At 49.0% G+C, this 24,310-nt stretch overlaps 3 protein-coding genes across 5 annotated transcripts; 2 read left to right on the top strand and 1 right to left on the bottom strand.

Annotated features, from left to right (window-relative positions):
- Positions 1 to 945: 945 nt before the first annotated feature.
- On the top strand, positions 946 to 4,074 carry PFDN5 (prefoldin subunit 5). The gene is made up of 6 exons (XM_049625584.1): positions 946 to 1,051; positions 1,254 to 1,356; positions 1,650 to 1,681; positions 2,814 to 2,888; positions 3,005 to 3,110; positions 3,870 to 4,074. The coding sequence occupies exons 1-6, from the start codon at positions 980 to 982 to the stop codon at positions 3,944 to 3,946; spliced, it is 465 nt and encodes a 154-aa protein (XP_049481541.1). The 5' UTR covers positions 946 to 979; the 3' UTR covers positions 3,947 to 4,074.
- Positions 4,075 to 4,296: 222 nt separating this feature from the next.
- On the top strand, positions 4,297 to 10,430 carry MYG1 (MYG1 exonuclease). Its single transcript, XM_049625583.1, has 7 exons — positions 4,297 to 4,566; positions 4,665 to 4,777; positions 7,459 to 7,618; positions 9,349 to 9,501; positions 9,640 to 9,762; positions 9,877 to 10,058; positions 10,214 to 10,430. Exons 1-7 carry the CDS (start codon positions 4,348 to 4,350, stop codon positions 10,407 to 10,409), a joined length of 1,146 nt encoding a protein of 381 aa, XP_049481540.1. The 5' UTR covers positions 4,297 to 4,347; the 3' UTR covers positions 10,410 to 10,430.
- A 271-nt stretch (positions 10,431 to 10,701) lies between these two features.
- Positions 10,702 to 23,502, bottom strand: AAAS (aladin WD repeat nucleoporin). 3 transcript variants are annotated; one of them, XM_049625579.1, is made up of 16 exons: positions 23,269 to 23,500; positions 22,497 to 22,624; positions 19,539 to 19,594; positions 19,155 to 19,246; positions 18,919 to 18,965; positions 18,562 to 18,660; positions 18,106 to 18,249; positions 12,888 to 13,008; positions 12,420 to 12,544; positions 12,169 to 12,229; positions 11,959 to 12,049; positions 11,662 to 11,755; positions 11,512 to 11,579; positions 11,289 to 11,370; positions 11,093 to 11,177; positions 10,702 to 10,973 (listed from the first exon to the last, which is right to left on the bottom strand). In XM_049625579.1, exons 1-16 carry the CDS (start codon positions 23,389 to 23,391, stop codon positions 10,749 to 10,751), a joined length of 1,641 nt encoding a protein of 546 aa, XP_049481536.1. In that variant the 5' UTR covers positions 23,392 to 23,500; the 3' UTR covers positions 10,702 to 10,748. The 3 variants fall into 3 exon arrangements, with proteins under 3 accessions (XP_049481536.1, XP_049481537.1, XP_049481538.1); XM_049625580.1 differs by lacking the exon at positions 23,269 to 23,500 and adding an exon at positions 23,146 to 23,243; XM_049625581.1 differs by lacking the exon at positions 10,702 to 10,973 and having other exon boundaries at positions 11,094 to 11,202; positions 23,269 to 23,502.
- Positions 23,503 to 24,310: the final 808 nt, after the last annotated feature.

A 24,310-nucleotide genomic window follows, 5' to 3' on the forward strand; every position in this document is an offset into this window, starting at 1 on the left:
TGATCCCAGGGTCATGGGTGGAGCCCCAAGTCAGGCTCCACACTGAGCATGGAATCTGCTTGTGAGTCAGTCTCTCTGTCTCTCTCTCTCTCCTTCCCCCTCCCCTCCCTCTTTCTCTCTCCTCCCACCTCCCACCTCCCCTGAAAATGCTCTAAGTGGATACAAAGGCTTCAGGAAGGATAGAGATAGACCCATTGAGAGTGTCTTGGCCAGGTCCCATCATGTCTGTCTTGTCTTCCTGTGCTCAGGTATCCTGGGAGTAACACTAGCTTTAATGCCTGAGCTGCCGTGCCCTGCTCCAACGTGGGTGCTAGAGGCTCTTGTTCTCTCCCCCACATACACCTGTTACACTTGTCAGGACCGTACACGTCAGCAGTAGATTCTCTGGAATTCTATTTACATATGTTTTTTCTCTCACCAACTAGATTGTTAAATTCCTCAGAAGCACATTATCTTACACTCTTGTGTATCCCTCACATCTAACACATGGTAAAACGTCATTTTGATTAATAAACCTTGTACTGTACTTATTGGTTGATAACGTGTCTCCTTATTCTCTCCATCACCAGACTCTTGGTGATCCCAAAGCACCGCGTTTGCGATGCTATTGACCCGCGAACTTCCCAGGCTTCTTGCTTGCCTGTCATTCACTATGTTTATACGACCCACGTGGAGTAGCATATATTGCTTTGCAATATTGTTATGAACTGGATATTTTTAAGATTTTTATAAGTTCCTTGAGGGTAGGAAGCCTGTTTGCTACAACTTTGTTATGCCAGGCGGGCGAGGTTTTGTGAAAATCACGAGACGCTCTACAATTCAAGTTAAAGACTCCAGCTCTTCCTTCTCTTCCGGGATGGAGGATCATAGAGATGTTCGGCGCAGCGAGGCCTCCAGGCGCATCCATCGAGATGCGCAGAGGGCGGCTAGAGCGTTGCTCGCCGAGGCGGCTTCCGTTTCGTTAGTCCTCCTTCCCAACATGGCGCAGTCAGTTAACATCACCGAGCTGAACCTGCCACAGCTAGAGATGCTCAAGAACCAGCTGGACCAGGTGAGGACGGGCGGCTGACACCCCTTTCCCGGCTCACATCCCTTTTGCCCACGCGTACTCCCTCGCCCCCGTTCCTCCCCGCTTTGGGATGCTTGCCTTCCCCTGCGAAACCCCCACACCATCCCAGGACGAGCCCCCTCTCCGTCAGTGCTTCCCCTCTTTCTGCAGCTCCCAGACTGACCCTGTCTACCGTCCTCCCTAGGAAGTGGAGTTCTTGTCCACGTCCATTGCCCAGCTCAAGGTGGTACAGACCAAGTATGTGGAAGCCAAGGACTGTCTGAACGTGCTGAACAAGAACAACGAGGGTATGGGGTAGGCGCGTGAAGGCGACATGGGGGATGTGGTGAGCCGGCTACTCTCGCCCCGCCTTCTAATCCAGTTGTCCTTACCTGAGAAGAGAAAGCAATCCACTACGTATTGTATGCCGCTACGTGAGCCCTTTGCATGTTGCCTGCCTAGAATTGAAATGTACAGGATATTCCTCTGCTCCTGTTGTCCCTGTTTCCGTCCTTTTCTTACTATCTCTGTGCTGTGCCGTATTGGAACTCCCTTTAACGTCTTAACCTTCCCTGCTTGTTTGTCTTAATTGCTTTCACAGGGAAAGAATTACTCGTCCCACTGACGAGTTCTGTATCCTTTCGACAGAAACTGCTACCCTGCTGTCTCTTTTTCTCTCTCACCTGTCTCTCTCGAGGAAAAAAAAAAAAAAAAAGGTGGGATTAGTTTTGATTACTGCAGAGTGTCCCCATGATTCTGAGAACACTCTTATTGTACACACTTTATACCTCTCCTAGCCTGGGGCCAATATCCAGCTAATGCTTTGTGAGCACAAAGGCATATATAGAATTGAAGTGTGATTATTTCCCTTTGCTGTTTGAGAATATCCTCTAATATGAAGACAAAACAGGTGTGTTTACACTTTTACTAATAACTTAGAAGACATAAACGATAGAAAGATAGGATATAGAAACAAGGGGGTCGGCTCTGTGTGTGAATCCTCAATTTTGGTTTAACAGTGGTTATTTCCAAACTGTTGTTACTAAGAAATCTGGATTGTTTTACTTGAATGAGTGAGTTGTGACAGTAGGGCACCTGGAAGCTGAGAACTGACAGGCTGAAAAGAAAACAACAGAAGTAGTGTCATAGGGATTGGCCACTTAGCATTAAGTCCGTCGGGAATTAGCTAGTGATTTTGTGATTGGGGCTGTTGAGGGAAAGTGGTCTGGCTATTTTTTTTTTAATGTTTTATTTTTTTTATTTTTGAGAGAGAGAGAGAGTCTGAGCAGGGGAGGGGCAGAGAGAGAGAAGGAAACAGAATCCGAAGCAGGCTCCAGGTTTGAGCTGTCAGCACAGAGTCTGACGCAGGGGCTCGAACCCATGAACTGTGAGATCAAAACCTGAGTGGAAGTTGGACCTTTAACTGACTGAACCACCCAGGTGCCCTGAGGCTGGCTTTTCACTTTTACTACTCCACAGCAGTAGGAAAACACTGTATGTAGTCCTTCTAGAGGGGCTAGTGGGAAGAATTATAAGAACTGCTTGGAGAATGGGAGGGCCAGAGAGTGTTTCCAGCATATGTCCTTTCTCCATAAGGCACCGAGTTCTCTGTCCCTCCCCATCTGGAGTGTATAGGTATAGTTCTAAGGCCTCCAGATCCTTCAGTCCTTGTGCCTTGTAGCTTTTTAGAAAAGGCCAAGCAGGTTAGCTGACAGGGAATCATGACTCCTGCTGGGCTAGTTTTCCCTTAATCCTTACTTCTCAGATGTATGTCCCGGGGAAGCTACATGATGTGGAACATGTCCTCATCGATGTGGGAACAGGCTACTATGTAGAAAAGGTGAGTGGAAGTAACCACGTGGATGCCTCTCTGAGCAGGGAAAGGAAGTTTAGGGGACGAGCTAGAGTGCAGCATGGGGTCTTTTCTTAGCCCTTCATTCACCTCTGGCCTTGCAGACAGCTGAGGATGCCAAGGACTTTTTCAAGAGGAAGATAGACTTCCTCACCAAGCAAATGGAGAAAATCCAGCCAGCTCTGCAGGAGAAGCATGCCATGAAACAGGGTAAGGTTGGCCTGGAGCATCTCTTCACTCTTTCTACCTCCATGATAAAGAACGTGGATTCCAGTGTGAACTGGGGACATCCCCTTTGCTAGACTAAAGCCATGTCTTTCTGTTTGATGTCTAGATGTGTTATTGTCTAGATTCTGTGCATTAAAGATTCACTATTTGTGGATTCCTGGGTTGGGTGCTTGAGAATTTTAGAAGAAGGAAATTATATCTTTGTTCTTGAAGAGTTCCTATCTAATGGGATGGAATGGGGGAAATGATATGTGTAAATGAACACACAGGAAAGAAATACAGCCCTAACTAAGGACTAGCCGTTGCAACCCTGGTTACACATTAGAATCACCCAGGAAGTTTAAAAAGGAAGCCCAAGTCTGATCCAAACCAGTTAAATCAACTGGAGGGTGGGGGAGTTCTGGGGGTCAGTGTTTGTTTAAAAGCTCCCCAGGTAATTCCGTTACACAGAATTGAGAAGCACTGTTCTAAAGGCAAAACTCTCGTCCACAGTATAATTTTCTGGTTATGTTTCAATCATTTAGGACTGTATTTTGTTCATTTTTATGTCCCAGTGGTTATCATATTTAGACACATTGTAGACTCTAAATTTGTGTGTGTCCCCAAGTGAATCACTGTGTTAAAAGTTTTATTAACTGTACTTGATTGTCCACCTGTCCTTAATTTTTTTCTCACTTCCTGAACTCTGGGTTCTCCCCTCTAGCTCCAGACCAGGGTCTGAACGCTTCTTTTTTTCCACAGCTGTCATGGAGATGATGAGCCAGAAGATTCAGCAGCTCACAGCCCTGGGGGCAACTCAGGCTACTGCCAAGGCCTGAGAGCTTGTATCAGAAATGGGACAGAGGGACCCTGCTTCAAGGAGCCTGGGACTTTGTGGGCGTGGCTTCCTGGGGTCAAGGAAGGGAAGGGTCTTATTCATGCTAATAAATGTGCCAGCTGGGCAGAATGTTGGTCTTTTCTTGCATTAAGCAAAGGACTGGTGGTGAGACCGGAGGGCGGTGGTCGAGACGCTGTGCCCCTCCCTAGAGCCTGCTCTGTAGGGATGGGGCGGTGCTTATCTCGGAGGCTCCACCCTGAGCCTCTCGGGGAGTTGGGGAGAAGTGCCGAGCGGACCTGGTCTTTGCGGATGGTTGCCATGGGAACCGTCCAGCGGAAATGGAACTGAGCGGGCTCTTCCTCTTCCGGGTCGGCGACCAGCCTCCCCACGGGGGGAGGCTGCATGGGCCACCGCTCCCTGCGTGGTCTTCTTCCTCTGCTGCTGCTACGGCCGCCACCCTCCCGGGCCGGGCCCCGAACGCTCAGCCTGGAGTCCGTCCCGCCGTCCAAGCGACCCCGCGGCAGCCGCATGGCACCGCCCCGGATCGGGACGCACAACGGCACTTTCCACTGCGATGAGGCCCTGGCGTGCGCCTTGCTGCGCCTCCTGCCCGAGTACCGGGTACGGTGGGCCGAACGTGCCTCCGGGGCGGGCCGCGCCCGTGCGCCCCTCCTCCCTCGCGACCCCGGCCGCCCCCTCACCTCCTGTGTCCCCTGCAGGACGCAGAGATCGTGCGGACCCGGGACCCCGAAAAACTGGCCGCCTGTGACATCGTGGTAGACGTGGGTGGCGAGTACGACCCGCAGAGACACCGATATGACCATCACCAGAGGTGAGCTCCCAGATACCATTTCTTGAACTCCTTTGACTTCGGCTCTCCTCCGCTCCGAGGCAGCCGTCCGTCGCGGTGGTCTGGCCCGCGTCAGCGAAGGGGACCGCCTCATCCTTGAAAGCCAACCCCCGAGTCCCGCGGGACGGCAGCCCGCCAGCCCTCCGCCCTCTCTGCACCCGTCCATCCTGCTTCGGGCCTCCCTTGGCTCCCGGGCCGGCCTCTGGCCCCTCGCGACCGGCTGCCTTCCTCCGCTCAGCCAGGCTTTCCTCCCACTGGCGCCGTCCTCGCCCCCGTCAGCACCCCAGCCCAGGGTCGTCCTTTCACGTGTCCGTGCCGCTTCAGACAGCTGGGCCCACGCGGTGGCGGTGGTTGGTGGCCGCTCAGACGTGTGTGGTCTTCCGCTTCGTTTATACTCTTCCACTGGGTAGTCTTTCTTTTCCGAGGCCAGCCCATCGTCCGCAGGACCGTCCCAGCCCTTTTCCCCTCTCAAGGCCCTGCCTCCTCCAGCTCCCCCGGGAAAAGCTTTCCCACTTTTCCAAGGAAATTGAGCCTCTGCGGGCACACCCTCAGATTCCCACTCCCAGGCATCCTCAGCTCCCTCCGTCCTGTTCAGGAAACTCATTCCCTTCTCTTCACCCCTTTCTAGATGTTATTACTTTTAACTCTGGGGGCTCACACCGCCATTCTCCAGAACCCCAGCCCTTCTGCTGCTTTTTGCCCACCCCTCCCCTCTCCCGCCTGGAAATCAAAGGAGTAACCGAAAAACAAAACCCTCCTTCATATACACCACACTGTTGAAAGTGGTGATCTCCGAGAGATTATGAGGATGTTTTATTTTAATTCTAAGTATTTCTCTCCCTCGCTTCCTTCCCAAGTGTACATATTACATTCATAAATGATGTGGTGTGGGAACCCTCTATTTATAGCCTCATCTCCTCCCCTCCCTTCAAACCTGTCTTCAAAAGAAGAGCGGACCCTGGCTCCACCTCCCTTCCAGTTCATTCCATTCATTCATTTAGCTGGTCCTCTCCCAATCTCTCCACTGGCAGTACTCATGGAAAGGGCACCGGTGACCTCACCACCAAACTCAGGTTGCTGGCTGAAGGTCTCACTTCAGTTGACCTCTTTGGGACATTTGACAGTTTTGACTAATTTCCTTTTTTCTTATGATTTTATGTACTTTTTAAAAAATTATGCAGCATTTGATACATAAAAGAATGTACGTTTTCGGAATATAAAACCTGTAATGAACACCTAAGAACCAATCTCCCAACCTAAGAACTAGAACATTACCATTACCTTTGCATCTGTGCCAAGTACTTCTTCCCTGTCCCATCCCCCCGTGTCCCCAGAAGTAAGCAGTATCCTTAATTTTGTGTCCATCATGCCCTTTATCTGCCGTGTGGTTCAGCACATGTCTGTTTTCCATCAACAATTTAGTTTTGCTTCTTTTTGAACTTTTATCTGAGGGAGTTACTATGTTAGTCTTTATACCTTATGGACATTTTATAAATATTTTTGTACTAATAATAACACTAAAACAAAAAATGAGCTCCCTAGGGGATTATGATAGACTGGTAGTTAGAAATTACAGCTGTGGTTGGTTTCTGTTTCCCTGAGAACTGCCGTACCTTTTCCCTATTCTCTGTGCCACTGAGAATTCAAATTTCTGCCTTCCTCACTCACCTACACCGCTGCAGGTAATCTTGCATTTTTTATTTATTTATTTATTTATTTTTTGTATGCCAGCCAGCACAGTGCTCTAACAGGCACTTATCCACTAAAGTCTCTCAGTGGCTCCCCACTACGTATACATCAAGTCCAAGCTCCAAAATACAGCGGACAGGGCCTCCCATGATTTGGCCCCTGCTGACCCTTCCAGCTTTATTTTTTGCCACTTCTCGCATCCAAGCTTGCCTTTCTTGCAGTCCATGAAAAGATCTCTTAGCCATCGTACATGTTGTTCCATCTGCCTGGAACGCCTTTTCTTCTTCACTCTTTGGCTGGCGACACCTACTGATTCATCTTTTGGCCTGAACGCACTCCCTCCCCCTTCCCTCCTTATCTTTGTTTATAACCTAGCTAGAGCATTCACTTGGTCGTTTGTGTGCTTGTCTACCTTTTTTTTTTTTTTTAATTTTTTTTAACGTTTATTTATTTTTGAGACAGAGAGGGACAGAGCATGAACGAGGGAGGGTCAGAAAGAGGGAGACACAGAATCTGAAACAGGCTCCAGGCTCTGAGCTGTCAGCACAGAGCCCGACGCGGGCTTCGAACTCACGGTCTGCGAGATCATGACCTGAGCCGAAGTCGGCCACTTAACTGACTGAGCCACCCAGGCGCCCCGCTTGTCTACCTTTAATAGATGAACTTGAAGGCAGGGACATTGTCTTAGGTCTTTTTTTTTTTTTTTTTTTGTAATCCCTAACATCTAAAACACAAAGCCTGGCATGTAGTAAGCATTCAATAAACCATTGTTGAATGCGTGTATGAATGGGGACTCCAAGCTGACGTCCATGTTGAACCCCAAGGAAAAGCTGAAGCCTTCACAGCTGGGCTTCCTCCTCCCAACTCCTGACTATTCTCCAGCGTCCTCACCCACTCGTGTGTGCACATGCACACGCACACTGTGGGTTTCCTGGGGCAGCTCTGCCTCAGCCCCACCTCCCTGTGCTCCTCAGATCTTTCACAGAGACCATGAGCTCCCTGTCTCCTGGGAAGCCGTGGCAGACCAAGCTGAGCAGTGCGGGACTCATCTATCTGCACTTCGGGCACAAGCTGCTGGCCCAGTTGCTGGGCACTAACGAAGAGGACAGCATGGTGGGCACCATCTATGACAAGGTGGGGACCCGAGGACAGAGATGACCCGTATATGCATCTCCACCAGCTGGGAGTGGGCCTCACGCAGGACTGGGCCTCAGGTCAGGATTCCTGGCCCAGAGCTAGCCGAGCACCCTCTCCCTCAAGCTCATCTTCTCACAAGGAGATGGTCAGTCTCTCTCATCTCTGTCCTGGGGCGGTTGTGAGAAGTGGATGAGGTGGTGTTTGGAGAAGGGCTTTGAAAACCGTAAAGCAGCATTTCCTGGTCCTTTTCTTGACCTGACATGCGTTAACAACTTGGTAATAGAGGTGGCTGCTTACGTTTGGAAGCATTAAGGCTTAGAGGTTCTGGCTGCCCTGAAGGGGGGTCGGGGGCAGATCTCGGATGCACGGATTGGGAAGCTCAGCTGGGAAGGGTTTGATTACGAAAACATCTGCAGGTTCCATCAGCACCCCCTGCAAGCGGCTCAACACGTTCCTGCCGTGGGGAGGGGATGGGGCCACTCACCCTGGCACACGTGTCACATCAAACAGGGATTCTGAGGACACCTACTTGACCCCACTCCTATGAAGCTCACAAGTCAAACTTCAGGAGTGCCTGGGTGGCTCAGTCGGGTGGGCGGCAGACTCTTGATTTTGGCTCAGGTCATGATCTCAATGGTTCATGAGATTGAACGCCGAGTCGAGTTCTGTGCTGAGCTTGGAGCCTGCCTGGGATTCTCTTCCTCTCTGCCCGTCCCCTACTCGTGCATGTGCACACTCTCTCTCTCAAAATAAGTACATTTAAAAACATAAGTCAAACTTCAGATTTAGTCAGCTCTGGTCGTTGCAGAGGCCGTTGAGTTCATTTCTGTCTCCGCTTGCCTGTCATCTGCCCCTGTGACACAGGAGGAGTATGATCCAAAGAAGTGAAGAAATATAAATGGTTGAACTGGAGTTTTTGGAATACTAAGGTTTTTAGACTGCTGGAGTCCGTTTTCCCTTTTGCTGAGGGGTTTCTAAGCAATTAAAGGAGGTTGTACCAAGTTTTAACTGAGCATCATGTTGGGGTCCAGACCAAGAGGTGCTGGGCACAGAGGAGTTTATCGGCTCTCCCCAAGAACAGCACTTTTCTGCAAACCGCAGACATAGTGATATTGTAGGCCTGTGTGTCGGGCAGTTTTGCTTTAAACATTAATATCGCATATCATTTCTACCCCCCAGGCTCTCGAGGCCCTGCCCTGCCATTTCTGCAGGCTCAAGAGGTACAGCACATGGCATATTCTGGGCTTCCCTGGGACCACATCCCAGCTTGTGTCTCCTCCAGCCGTCTCTCTACCTGACTCGTATTTGGCCAGACCCCTCTGTACCTCATTCACCAGGTCACTGAAGAGCCCATTCGGCCTCCCTGGAGACTCACCCACTCTCAGCCAGAGATCCATCCACTTCCACAGAGCCCCTCATGGAACTTGTTCTGAAGTCAGCAGCCCCCACCCCACACACACTGGCCTTGACTCAGGCTCCACACAGTAGTGGAGGGAGTGCTGGATTGGAAGTCAGGTGATCAGAATTCCGGCCCCAGCACTGTTAGCTTGACCTTAAGCCGCTGAACTCCCCAGTTCCCCCTTTCCTCGTCCAATGAATGCCGAGAGGCTTCACGGGACTGTCGTGAAGATTCAATGAAAGAGTGTGTGTGTGCATACTTTGAAACCTAGACAACTGTATGTGAGTGGTAGGTACCCTCAAGAGCATTTCTCCTGCTGCTGCCTTAGATGTACGAGAACTTCGTGGAGGAGGTGGATGCAGTGGACAATGGGATCTCCCAGTGGGAGGAGGGAGAGCCTAGATATGTGCTGACCACCACACTGAGCGCCCGGGTTGCTCGGCTTAATCCTACCTGGAACCAGCCCAACCAAGACACCGAGGTAAGGAGAGCCCCAGGGGAAGGGACTGTGAGGCACGTAAGTGCTTCGGGGGAGGAAATGAGAGTGGTTGCCTCTTCCAGTCTTAGCAAAGTCAAAAGTTGGGGCCGGCACCATGGTTCTGATTCCCACGATTCCCAGGCCGGTTTCAAGCGTGCAATGGATCTAGTTCGAGAGGAGTTTCTGCAGAGAGTGGGCTTCTACCAGCACAGCTGGCTGCCAGCCCGGGCCTTGGTGGAAGAGGCCCTGGCCCAGCGATTCCAGGTACAGGCCTGGGAGGAGGCACTGTGGTTCACGAATTGGTGACTACTGGTAGGCTGCCGGTCGGCAGGGGCTCCCGCTTTCATCCTGAACCTTCCAACCATGCTTTCCTTTCAGGTGGACCCAAGTGGGGAGATAGTAGAACTGGCCAAAGGTGGATGCCCCTGGAAGGAGCACCTCTACCACCTGGAATCTGGGCTGTCCCCTCCGGTGACCATCGCCTTTGTTATCTACACTGACCAGGCTGGACAGTGGCGGGTACAGTGTGTGCCCAAGGAGCCCCACTCATTCCAGAGCCGGTAAGACCCTTAGAGGACCGCCCTGCAGACCTTCAGGTCTGTTTCAGCCCTTTATCAGAGGGAGCCACTAACCTTGGCCTCTTCTGTGCTCCCTCTCTCTCTTCCTCAAGGCCTCCATTTGCTCCCACCAACTTCCTCTTTCTGCTCACTTGTAGGCTGCCCCTGCCAGAGCCATGGCGGGGACTTCGGGATGAGGCCCTGGACCAGGTCAGTGGGATTCCTGGCTGCATCTTTGTCCACACCAGCGGCTTCATTGGTGGGCACCACACCCGAGAGGGTGCCTTGAGCATGGCCCGTGCCACCCTGGCCCAGCGCCCAGTGCCGATGCGTCCCACAAGTCCCCTACCCTAATAAAATGCCATCTGTCTCATATTGATCAAGTCCTTGCTCCATTATTGCCCTGCACCCTTTTGGGAACCTGCTGAAATTTGGGAAAAGTGGAATGTTTATTATATGCCAAAGTCCATGGTAGGTACTTTCTCAGCTTTGCTTTCCAAAGCATTTGAAAACCACCCAGTTCTTGAAGTTAAATAATCTGACCCAATTCATGAAAAGTGACACAGCCATCTTAACCCAAAGTCCACACCTTCTTTTCTTCACTAAACCCCAGCGCAACTCTCTGGAAAAAAGTCTCATAACTGAGTGGAAAACAAAGAAGGGAATTTATTATTATTATTATTATTATTATTATTAGAAGTGGGAGTGAGGGGAGTGGGGCTGGGCAGGCGGTGGCCCAGGGAGAGGGTCCCATGGAGCAGAGATTGGGGATGTCTCAGTAAAGAGGGGCAGATCATGAATAGAGCCTCCGCCCCCAGCTGGGGGCTCCTGGGTTCGGCCAAACACTGGGCTGAAACGTGGGAACTGGGCATTGACAAAGTACAGAGGGATGTGGGCAATTCGGCCTGTGGACCAGCACTGCAGAGAGGGACAAAAAAAGTCTATCAGAGCCTAGGCCCAAAGAAGGCCACACAGCAGCCAAAGCCCTGGGTTCTTCCGCCCCGCTCCCGAAGAGCCCAGTAGCCTGGCCTACTCACCACACTGAGCAGAGCCCCTTTGTTGAAGGAAGGATGGAAAGCGATGAGCTGTGCCTGGGCCCCGGGCTCCCCCTGGATAACGCCACTAGGGGGAGAAGGTGAGCAGGCATCTGGAGCCGGGCAGTGGAGTAGGATGTGGGTTCGGTGTGGGAAAGCTGGTGGGAGTCCAGACCTGATGGGCCTACCTGGCACTTACCAAGGAAGCAGCTCAAACACAGGGCTGTTTCGAGTGCGAAAAAGGAGGATGACTGGTTTACCATCCTGGACGCGTGGATTTCCTGTAAGAAATGGATGTGACAGGAAGGCCCCCTATAGGCAGAATCCCGGGGCAGGGCGGAGACCTGCAGCCAGGACATGGACACCCTCCATTAATGGAAGATGGCTGTAGCTGAACAAAGTCCTTCCTCCCCAACTCTTACCTTTCATAAGCACAGCCAGACGTTCCCCACTGGGGTCCCAGACCATGGAGTGAGCCTCTCCCCCAAGTCTATGGGTCAGAACAGTAGGTTGGGAGGGCTCAGCATGGCCCCTCCACCTTTTGACTGCCCCTCCCTCACCAATCAGCTCACCTTTCCTCTCCATCTGGTGTCTGTACTGTTGTCTCAGACAGATCCGCCACAATGGTGGCTGACTTTGCACCTCCAACGCGCCCTTTTCCCTCCCCTGCAAGAAGGGCAGAGGCTCTGAAGTACAGGAAAGGGCCTCTCACTGGTCTCCTGCCTCCCACCTATTGTAAGCATCAACACCTCTCAAGTCTCCCAAGTTTTACTTCCCTTTATCCTTCAGAGTAGCATATTCCAGGGGGTTCTTGCCTTCCTCTGACTGCCCCAGATATTCTGCATCCGGAGCCATTTCCCCCGACTCACCGCAACGTTCTGGGAATGACAAGGAGTAAATGAGTGGTTCCCCCAATACAGTGAACAGCAGTCGGTTTCCATCTGGGCTCCAGCAGCCAGTCTGGGGTCAAGGAACAAAAGGTAGAGGAACACTGGTCTGTAGGGGGACACAGGGAGACAAGCTGGGACAATCTGGGGCCCACCTGCTCCCTGGCTGTCTGAATCACAGTCGCCTCTTACCTGACACCGCCCTGACAGAGTAGGCCACCTCTCGCACGTCCACATCTGGGCCTCCCAGACTCTGCACCGGAAAGAGTCAGGTCACAGCTTAGGACCTCTAGGTTCCAAAACTTGTACTTCCCTCCCTCTGCCGGTCTCAGGGCCAGGTCAGAGAATGGTCACAGAACTTCCTGCTGGAAGTTCCAGGAGCCAAGTGCCTTTCTCTGGGTCATTCCTGTCCTTACCCCTTCCCCTGCTCTCCTCCCACTCACCGAAAGACAGCTGAAGGAGTGGTAGCCAGAACTTTGCTGCCATCCGGAGACCAGAGCAGATTGGTAACCCCACCGCCACGAAACCAGGGAAGGGGAACACAGGTCTCCGTTGAAACATCCCATACCTAGGCAGAAGGAACAGGAGTGAGAGGAAACTCCAGCATCCCCAACCTGTTACGGGGGCTGCCCTTCTTCTAGGTAGAAAGACACAGAAAGGGGAGGAAGCAAGAGAGGGGCTGTTAAAACAGGAGAATAGGTTTATACGTACAGGGATAGCAAGCAGAACTTTATTTATTTTGAGACAGAGAGCAAGCAGGGGAGGGTGCAGAGAGAAAAGGAGAGAGAATCCCAAGCAGGCTCCACAATGTCAGTGGAGCCCCCAGGATATTGTCCACCACCAGAGAAGAATGCTCTTGCCTCACGTCTGAGGGGGCTCAAATGGCCAAAGGAGGGGTGGGGACCACTCACCAGGATAGCAGCATCCACAGGTGAAGCTGAGAGCAGTCGTCCCCCACTGGGTGCCCAGGCCAAGCTGGTGACAGGTGTGTGCCCAGGGTGAGAGAGCACTTGTGCACAGCCAGAAGAGGGTCTGCCGAGGGGAAACGGTATCAAGTCAGAAGGCGACAAAAGGAACGCCCCCGACTCTACTTCCTTGCCTTCCACTAAAACTTCCAAACCCAATGGCCCCTCAAATCCAAGTTAGGAGACATGAATAAGGGTCAGGGAAGTTAAGGAAGGAAGGGAAGGAAGGGAAGGAAGGGAAGGAAGTAAAGGAAGGAAGGAAGGAAGGAAGGAAGGAAGGAAGGAAGGAAGAAAGGGCAGAGTCGCCACCATGAGGTCCATGGATGAAAGTGCATGAAAGGGAGGAAGCTTGTATCATGGGCCTCCAGGAGGCAAGAACTGACCAGCAAAGCTGGATGGTGCTGAGCAGGGGAGAGGCCGCGCTCTGCCCCAGACCAGAGCCCTCTCCCCGCCACATCGCCCGGCCTGGGGCCTGGGATCATCTATGACTCTACCTCAGGGTTGCAAGTTCTCTTCCAGAAATATCTGCTGCTGCTCCCCAGAACTCATCCCGTGCTGCAAACCCTGTCTTTCTGTCTTTCCTTGTCAGAATTAGTCTTCCTGTCTGTGCTCCCGCATTGTTTTCTGCTTGTCACAAAGGTGCTGCATGTGAGGTCATCCTCCACCACGAGGCTGTGACTTCGTCAGCTCTGTACATCCAGAACCACATACTTGGCCTGGCGGGTGCAGGCTGTGACCTGAATCAATGCCATCCTCTTCCTTTTCCACCAAACTGTAACTACCTCTAGTGCCAGTGAGATCCTAGATCATAGAACACAACTTATTCTTGAACTTTACATTAAGTCAGTTATCTTTTCAGGTCCGTGCACAGAGATCCATCTCATTCTTTTCAGTGGCTCCACTGTCTCCGTTCCCCTGAACAGATAAACTGTAATTCATTCACTCATGCCTCCACCAATGGAGATTTCACAATTGTTTACAATGTAGGGTTTTTTTTAAGTTTCTTTATTTATTTTGAGAGAAAGAGAGCACACACGTGACCAGGGGAGGGGCGGAGAGAGGGAGAGAGAGAATCCCAAGCTCCATGCCGTCAGCACAGAGCCTGACACAGGGCTCAATCTCACGAACCGTGAGATCATGACCAGAGCCGAAGTCGGACGTTTAATCAACTGAGCCACCCAGGCACCCCCGGAATGTTTTATTACAAACAATGCGGAAAAAAAATTCTCTGTATCGATATCCTTATATACTCACGTTACTACGAGTTCAGAATATGGGGGTAAAAAAGGCTGGCACTTTTTAAAAAATAGGGGCGCCTGGGTGGCTTAGTCAGTTAAGTGTCCAACTCTTGGTTTCAGCTCAGGTCATGATCTCACAGTGTGTGAAATCAGGCTCCTTGCTGAGAGTGTGGAGCCTGCCTGGGATTCTCTCTCCCCTCCCCTGCTCACTCTGTCTCTCTCTCAAAAATTAACTAAGTAAATATAAATACACCAACAAATTATTTCGTGAAAAGTTTGTACAATATAGTCTTCTCACGAGAAAAAAAAAGTATCCACTTTCCTGGTCTTGCTAGTACTGGATATTATCAAACATTTTAATTTTAATAATATCATTCTGAATAAGAAATATTCTGTATTTTCTTCTAGTCCCTTATTTCTATGTTTAGTTTTTTAGTCTGCTTGGAATTTACTTGTAGATAAAGTATAAAGCAAAGACTACCTTTATGATTTCCCAAAAGGATATAGCCAGTTATCCCAACACTACTAAACTACTAAAACACACACACACACACACACAACTTCTTTATTGTAATAATAAGCCAAATTTATCACATATTCAATTTTCATATATTCTTAGATCTGTTCCGTTATTCAGTTATACTGATCTGGTTTGTTTATCCAGACAGTGGTAACTTTCCATTACTGTAACTTCATAAAATATTTTAATACTGGGTAGGGCAAGTCTCCCCTCAATATTCTTTCTTTTTTTTTTTTTAAACTCCCCTCAATATTCTTTCTTTGCAAACTTTTCTGGGCAATTCTTCCAGATTTATTCTTTAATAAAAACTCTGAATATCATTTTGCCCAGTTCAGAAAAACAAAAGCCAGAAGAATTCTGGTTACAAGTCCACTTAATTTGGTATTTTTGTGATTACACTTTCCTGTCTGGGCGTATAGTATGTCTCCCCATTTAGTCAGCTCTAGTTCAAGTTTCTTCCACAACTTTCTTCAGATCTCTGGTAGATTAAATACATTTAATAATTTATTCTTAGCGATTCAGTAAGTGTATGTACTGTAAATAGGTATTTTTTCTCCTTCAATTTCTCAATAATTTTTATAGGTATAAAAGAAAACTATTAAGTTTTTGGTTTCTTGGATCCAGTCACCTTACTACATTTAGGTGTATTAGATCAAACAGTTTTTTTAGTTGAGTCTCTTGTTTTATCTAGGTATGAAATCCTACCTTCAAAGAATAATAATTTTCCCTTCGTTTCCAAGACGTCACATTTTTTTTGTTTTAATGCATGCACTAGAATCTCCAAAAATAATGTTGATTAACAATGGTGACAATGAGGGGCGCCTGCCTGGCTCAGTCGGTAGAATGTGCGATTCTTGATCTTCAGGTTGTGAGTTTGAGTCCCAGTTTGGGTGCAGAGATTACTTCAAAGAATTAAATCTTTTTTAATGTTTGTTGTTGTTTTTTTAATGTTTCTTTATTTTGAGAGAGAGGGAGAGAGAGAATCCCAAGCAGGTTCAATGCTGTCAGTGAAGAGCCCAACACAGGGCTTGAATCCACGAACTGCAAGATCATGACCTGAGCCGAAATCAAGCGTCACACACTTAACCAACTGAGCCACCCAGGCACCTCCAAAAAATAAAATCTTTAAAAAAATAAAAAAGAAAAGAAAAATAACAGTGATAATGGTAACTGTCTTTATCTTGACATTACTGGAGAAAATATGTTTAATGTTTCCTACTTCACTGTCTAACACGAGAGCTACTGATTCTAAGTAAATACTTTTTTTTTCCCTCCTAAGTAAATTTTTATGTTAGGTCATCTCTTTGTATTCCTAGTTTACTTTCTGTTTTCACCTGGAATGTCTGCTTTTTAAGAAGAGCATTTATGGACATAAATATTTTTCTCCTTTAACTTGCTAGTGCAATAAATCATATTAATAGATTTCCTACCGATGAATAGTCTTTAATTTCTGAAAAATTCTACATGGTTAAGATTTTTTTTAATATGCTTTTGGGGGCACCTGGGTGGCTCAGTTGGTTAAGCACTTGACTCTTGGTCTTGGCTCAGGTCATCATCTTGCAGTTGGTGAGTTCAAGCCCCACATCAGGCTCTGCCCTGGCAGGGTGGAGTCTGCTGGGGCCTCTCTCTCCCCACCCCCACCCTGCCCCTCTCCCACTCACGTGCACACACTCTCTCAAAATAAATTAATAAACTTAAAAAATACATAAATAAATATGCTTTTGGACTCTATTTGCTAATATTTTCTTTAGAACTTTTAATATTTTTCTTAAATGTTTATTCATTTTTGAGAAAAAGAGAGTGTGAGCAGGGGAGGGGCAGAGAGAGAGAGGGAGACACAGAATCTGAAGCAGACCCCAGGCTCTGAGCTTTCAGCAAAGTGGGGCTCGACCTCACGAACTGTGAGATTATGACCTGAGCCAAAGTCAGACACTTAGCTGACTGAGCCACTCAGGCAGCCCTATTTAGGATTTTTGAATCTATGCTCAAATATCTTTCTTATACTACTTATTGTCAGGTTTAAGTTTTAGGATTTAGCTTCATAAAAATAAATCAGGATGAATTCTGGGACAGAAAGAGGACATCAATGGAAAAACTGGTAAAATCTGAAGAAAGTCAGAGCTTAGCTAGTCATGTACAAACATCAGTTTCTTAGTTTTGACAAAGGTAACATGGTAACATAAGATGTTAACAATGGGGGAAACTGGGTGACAGGTGTACCATGACTCTGTACTATCTGCAACTTTTCTAAACATCTAAAATTATACCAAAATAAAGTTTATTAAAAGGGGAAAAAATCAGGAGGCTTTCCAAATTTTTCGATGATCTGATCTAATTCAAAAAATATGGAAAGGTGCCTGGCTGGCTCGGTCAGTAGAGCATGAGACTCAATCTCACGGTCATGCCCCAATCTCAAAGTTCAAGCCCTATGTTGGGCATGGAGCCTACTTTAAAAATAAACAAACAACATCCAAATTATCATAGAACTCTCATAATGCCATCTCATTGGCAAAATTGCCTGGCATTTTTTTTTAATGTTGATTTATTTTTGAGAGAGAGAGAGAGAGAGAGAGAGAGAGAGAGAGAGCATGAGTGAGGGAAGGGGCAGAGAGAGGGAGACACAGATCTGAAGCAGGCTCCAGGCTCTAGGCTGTCAGCACAGAGCCCAACACGGTGCTCAAACCCACTAACCATGAGATCATGACCTAAGCCAAAGTCAGACACTCAACGGACTGAGCCACCCAGGAGCCCCGTAGCCTGGCATTTTTTTTTTTAGTGGTAGAGCTCATCTGTTTTAATTTCTTACACAATCCACTTTGGTTAAATTTTGCTAGAGAATCAAATATTTCCTTTAGATTTTCATTGGTTGGTCTAAACTTGTATATGATATTCTCTAATAGTTCTTTTATTTTCTTCCATGTCTGCTGTTATCTCTTCTTTCCCACTTTGAAGATACTATACTTTGATGTTTTCTTTTACCCTGATAAGGCTGGCCAAAAAGTTTTCTTTCTTTATTCATAATTCAAAGAATCAGTTTCTGGTTTTATATTTACTTAGTTCTCGTGGGTATTCTTCTTCAAATTTCCTTGATTTCAACTTCTGTCTACATTAATTCCCTCCCCCACTTCCTTTAAACCCTACATCAGACAGTCCTCTGAAAAAGACAAGTCTTTCCACTCCACGATCCATGGATACACACTCCCCACAATTCCTGAAGTTCCTAGTTCCGTCCCTTTCTCTAGATTATGGCATTCTCAGCACCTTGACACTGACCTTAGGTCTGCTTCTCCCACAGCCCTGCAAAGCACTGTGAAGACAAAGAACTTCTTCCAGACCTCAAAACCCACCACCACTGGCCTGGCCTCAACCCTCAGGCCAAGGTAAGACAGAGGCTGCTGGGACTCACCGGGTAGACAAAGAGGTGGGGTCCAGGGTCCAGATGAGAATGCAGGTCTGGCAGGCCACAGCCAAGACAGAGGCACTGAGGGGCTTCCAGGCCAGAGCCGCCACATTTCGCTGCAGCCGGTGCTTCAGGGAGGGGACTATAGTGCTGTGGGGAAGATTAAGGAGCTGAGTCAGAGCAGGGGCACTATAGCTCAGGGGACCGGAGTTCAGTTGAGGAGGGAAAGCCAAGAGAAGAAAGCTGATCACACGGAGCCCAGGGGTTTTGTGAGACAGAAGGCTAGGATAAAGATTAGACCCGGAAATAGGATGTGTCTAGTGTAGAGCCTCCCTGACACGATTCTGGAAGGGGTCCTGTGGACCAGGCCCAGGAACTACAGGACCCCTGGAACCAAGGCTAGCGGGGATAGGGAGATGACTCATGGACATGGAGACTGCAGAGTCGGGGCCTGCCACATACCTGCTGGCATTATACACGCGGACTGAGTCATCTAGCAGGGCCACCGCAAACTTGTTGGTGTGGGGGTGCCACGCAAAGACCCGCAGGCAGCAGCTGGACCTGGCGCAGGAGTGAGCATGAGGAAGGGGAACCTGCACCTTCCCGTCCCCCAGCCCAGAGGCTCAGATTCCTTTTCCCGGGAGGGCAGTATTGTTTTTCCCTTTTCATTTCTTTTGTCGGGAAGTAGGAGGAAGGAGAATGTGGGTAACAGTCAGGAAAGCAGTGGGAGGGGTCTCTGCTTTGACTACCCTCTCCCTCAGAGAAGTTCCAAGGTTCAGGACTTCCTTCCCGCAAAAGCCCTGGAGCTCGTACACTCACCAGTTTGTGACTTGGGCAAATTCGGCAATCAGATCTTCACTCTTGAGCTGTAAGAACAAAGAGGATAGAGGGGGTGCTGGGACACAGGGATTTTATCCCCTCAATGGGAGCTGCACTGCTCCCACCCTCTGCAGACTCCCACCCCACCCTGACCTTAAGGGATGGGAAATGGAAGGGGGCAGGAGTGAGGGAGCAATGGCTGGAGTGGGTGGGGTTGGGGGGGGAGCCAAACTTACGGACAGGTGGGGGAACAGGGACCCGTGGAGGGAGGAGGCCCATCGACAGAGTGCCAGGGCCCAGCTGGACGCCGTCTTCACCCACTCAAACACTGTGAGGTTGAGGAAGCAGCTCTGGTTAAACCATTCACAGGGCTCTCAATGCGTACCCTAAGATGAAGGATGAGCAAGGACGAGCATCCCCCAGGTCCTTCCGCCCAGCAAATGCTTGGGGTACCCACTCTGGGGGATGTGAGGTAGGCAGAGGGGAGAAAAGATGGCACGGGCACAGCAATGCGGCAGGAAAAACAGGGCTAAAGGGAAATGGGCTGGGAGAAGTTAAGAAAAATATGGAGGGGAGATGCCAACCATAAACTAGAGAAGGCTGGAGGGGAAAACACTTACCCTCTTCCTCCGAGTTCGCAATTTCATTCAGCACCCCAAAAAGGCCCATATCACGCCTGGTGAGAGAAAGCTGTGAGTCAGATTATTCTGATGCCTTCAGTCTCCCTCCACAAGTTATATTCATTCAATAAACATGCATTAAAAATAAGAGCATTCAGGGGTGCCTGGGTGGCTCAGTCGGTTGAGCGGCCGACTTCGGCTCAGGTCACGATCTCGCGGTCCGTGAGTTCGAGCCCCGCGTCGGGCTCTGTGCTGACAGACTGGAGCCTGTTTCGGATTCTGTGTCTCCCTCTCTCTGACCCTCCCCCGTTCATGCTCTGTCTCTCTCTGTCTCAAAAATAAATAAACGTTAAAAAAAAAAAAAAATTAAATAAATAAATAAATAAATAAATAAATAAGAGCATTCAGGGCACCTGGCTGGCTCAGTGAGTGGAGTGTGTGACTCCTGATCTCTCGGCTATGAGTTCGGAACCCGCATCGTGTGTAGAAATTACTTAAAAATGAAATCTTAAGGGGGCCTGGGTGGCTCAGTTGGTTAAGCATCTGACTTCAGCTCAGGTCATGACCTGGTAGTTCATGGCTTCAAGCCTCACATCAGGCTCTCTGCTGTCCGTGTGGGGGCAGCTTTGGAACCTGTCTCCCTCTCTCTCTGCCCCTCCCCCGCTTGTGCATTTGCACTCTCTCCCTTTCTCTCTGTCAAAAATAAACATTTAAAAAAATTTTTTTTAATTTTTTTAATGTTTTATTTATTCTTCTTGAGAGAGAGAGAAAGAGAGAGAGAGAGCGAGCGCATAAGCAAGGAAGGGAGACAGCGAGAGAGGGACACAGAATCCAAAGCAGACTCCAGGCTCTGAACTGTCAGCACAGAGCCCGACGTGGGGCTTGAACTCACGAGACATGAGATCATGACCTGAGCCGAAGTTGGACACTCAACCAGATGAGCCACCCAGGCGCCCCTAAAAAAATTTTTTTAATAAAATCTTTAAAAAAACAACAAAACATGCACTCACATTTTAATGAGTGCCAAGTATGTGCTAGGCACTTTATATATAATCCTTTCATTTAATTATCACATTCATCTAAATGGCAGTCTGCTCATTTTACCAACAAGACAACTAAGGCTCAGAGGTCTTTCAGGGCCTTGTAAGCAGATCGAGGGATCAAGACTTGCCCTAAGCCAGCGAATGGAAAACCAAGAAAAGATTTTTTTTTTTTTAAAGTAATCTCCACACACAACATAGGCTCGAACTCACAACCTTGAGATCAAGAGTCATGCTCTACCAACCGAGCCAGCCAGGCTCCCCACGATGGAAGGATTTTAAACAGAGGAATCAAGTGATCACATTGGCATTTTAGAAAGATCAATCTGGGGCACCTGAGTGGTTCAGTCGGTTGAGCATCCGACGCTGGCTCAGGTCATGATCTCACAGCTTATGGGTTGGAGCCCCGTGTCGGGCTCTGTGCTGACAGCTCGGAGCCAGAGCCTGCTTCAGATTCTGTGTCTCCCTCTCTCCCTCTGCCCCTCCCCCACTCATTCTCTGTCTTTCTCTCTCTTTCTCTCTCTCAAAAATAAACATAAAAGAAAGAAAGAAAGAAAGAAAGAAAGAAAGAAAGAAAGATAGGTAGATCAGTCTGGCTACAAATTAGAAGGGGACAAAAACGGAGAGAAGGAGATGGGGTAAGAGGCTATTTCACAAATCTGGAAAAAAGGCCAAAGTGCTCTGAACCAATAAGGTTGGAGAAAAGCAGACAGATTTGAGAGGCTGAAGAAGTAAAATGAACAGAATGTGAAGGCTTATAGACATTAGTAAGAGTAATAGCAAAGGAAACACCTATGTAATACTTATAGCAGCTAATACTGCTTACAGTATGCCGGGGGCTGGGCTAGATGCTTCACACGCATTATCTAATTCAGCCACCATCACAACCCTACAAAATCGGTACTGTTAACATCTGCATTTTTAGATGAGAGAACAGAAGCCTGAAAAATTAATATGGTCACAGTGACCTAGGTAGGAAGCAGTAGCATCAGGATTCAACCTGTCTGTCTGCCCCAGAGCCTACATTCGACCCACTTGCTCCTGAATGAGCAGTAAGGTCATTCCCTGAGACGAGAAACACAAGGTAGAAGCAGGTTTTGAAAAGGAAATGAAGAGATCGGCTTTGAACATGCTGAGTGTCTGAAGCCTGTGTTAGAGCCAACCGAGGGGGTTTGGCAGACAAGGCAACACCCGGTATGAAGTATCAATTTTAGGTCCAGCCCAGGACACCAATATTTAAGGGACATCAGGAAGAGGGGGCACAGAAAAAGGCGGGGAGAAGCAGCAGCTGCTCATGAGAGTACAAAGGAACACTCCCTTTGAACCCACCTATTGGATTTGTAGGAATTTATCCTACACATGACAGTGATAATAACTAACCCTTGAAGGGATTAATGTGTGTGGGCCAGGCACTGTTCTCTAAATGCTTTACATCCATTAATTCATTTCATTGTCACTACAACCTTGTAAGATAGGTTCCACTTTACAGATGAGGAAAGAGAGGGACCAAGTGATTAAGTAACTTGCCCAACATCACACACCTAAAAAGTGATACAGCCAGGAACTGAATCCAGACAGGGAGATGCACCAAATGAATGACCTAAATAGGAGATTATTTATTCACTGCAACATAATACCTACACCTAAGCTTCAGACAAAAGCTCAGAAAGTGGTAATGATGTGAAGAGGGGGCAGGGAGCAGACTCACTTAATCAAATCAGAAAGCAAGGCAAGTCACTGGAGATGAAATGAACTACTGTTGACTTAGGTTTCTCAGTAAGGGCAGCTAATTTGTTATGATGGATGATATCCAGCCCTAACCTAGAAAGAGCTTGTCAGCCCAAGGCAGAGGGACAGTGACCCCATCTTCTTCAGGATCTGCAGACCACCGCCCAGGAGACCCTTTGCCACCTCTCACCATATGTTGATGCATCTCTTCCACACCTGCTCCCGGTGGTGGATGAAGGCAGTTCTTGTGCCATGGTCCAGCCTCCCAGGGGTCTTCAGGGGATCCTTAGTCAGGTTCAGAACAGGAAGATTGATCCACTATAGGCCAGAAATAAGTGGTGTAATAATGAGTCAGTCTCCCCCTGATCTTTGCTGAACTCCCGGTCAATCTCCAAACCATGTCTGGGCTAAGAGTAAGAGGCTCCAAACACCTGTTTCCCATTCCCATACATGTAACCCTGGTGGGAAAAGGAAACTGAGCTTAGCTCCCTTATCTGGAAAACTAGAGTATTTCATAGCATTGCTGTGATTATTAAATCTTATAATATCTGTGAAGCACATCTGACTCAGAGCCTCTTTCGTACGTAGCAAATGCTCAGTAGGTGTCAGTTTCTCTCCCTTTTCCTCCCTAGGAACGCTGTGGGTAAAAAAACGCTCCAGGTTGTGCTTCCGCAGCGTAGAGAACTACCGAACTTTTCGGTAGTTCTCCTGCACCCTCACATCCCCTAAGTTCTCCCTCATTCTCTCCATCCTCTCTAGGCCTGCCCCCACAGCTCCTCGACATCCCTCACTCTCCAATCCCAGCCCTAAAATACATTCCAGCCCTTCTATTCTCAAACCTGGGCCAGGCGGTTTCCAGTTCGTCGGACTGAGGACAGCTACCCAGTCCCCGCTACGCTGCCTCCGGTTCCCCGTGCCCCGCCCCCATGTCTGTAGGTCCCCTCCCTCCTCGCCCCAGCCACCTGGCCCCGGAAGTCAGGAGGCGGACTCTCATAGCTATTGCCTGTCACCAACTCGTTATTGTGCTCGTAGAGGGTGACTTGACCCCTAGGCGGCGGCGGAGGGAACAATCCCAGGGAGCACATCTTGCCGGTCGCGAGGCCGTCCGGAATCGGTAAACTCGCGGATCCCGCTCCTCTAACTCTTAGTTCCCGGGCTAGATTCGGATCCGTACGGGTCGCCGTCTGGGACAAACAGCGTTGCAAAATTCAGCGGAAGTGAGGGGAAGAGTAAGGCAGAACACGAACGCGTGCGCAGTCCGGGGCCGACTTCCAGAACTTCCTAGCGCGCCTCCTGGCGGCGGGAGGGAGAGCGGCGCGGGCGTGTCGCGGGGCCAACCCCTAGTTAACGGTCGGAGCGGGTTTTGTGTGTGCGTGTTTGTTAGTTTGTTTTATGCGAGACTGCTGTTTTTCCCAGTTCCAGACTCCACGACAGTTTCCCACTCCCCCTCTCAGCGCTCGGAAAGCCCAAAATAAGCCACGTTCAGGGAAGTATCTAATTAAACTCTCCCAGGACTGTGGATCATCCAGAGGAAAATGCGGACTGTCTGGGGCAGCTGGCTAGAAAGCTGAGGGAAAAGCCTCTGAGAGGAGTAAAGTCAGGGGAAACCTTGGGAGGGAGAGGGAGAGGTCCGAAACCTCAGGTCCCCTGGGTTAGGCGTGGAGGGCGGAGTGAGAACAATTAGAAAACCGTGACCTTTCCTGAGCACGTATTACACAGTAAGGTGCTTGTATAATCTTTACAACAACCCCATGAGGTGGGTACTGTTCTGTCACCAAGAAGAAAGTGAGGCACAGAGAGATTGGACCTAAAAATATCAAAACCAGGCATCCTAAAAATTGAGATAGGGGCGCCTGGCCGGCTCAGTTGGTGGAGCACGCGACTCGACCTTGGGGTAGCGAGCTCGGGCCCCAAGTCGGGTGTAGAGTTTACTTAAAAAATAAAACCTTGGGACGCCTGGGTGGCCCAGTGGGTTAAATGTCCCACTTCAGCTCAGGTCATGAT

This window comes from Panthera uncia, chromosome B4 (genome assembly GCF_023721935.1).
Source record: "Panthera uncia isolate 11264 chromosome B4, Puncia_PCG_1.0, whole genome shotgun sequence".
NCBI classification, from domain to species: domain Eukaryota; kingdom Metazoa; phylum Chordata; class Mammalia; order Carnivora; family Felidae; genus Panthera; species Panthera uncia.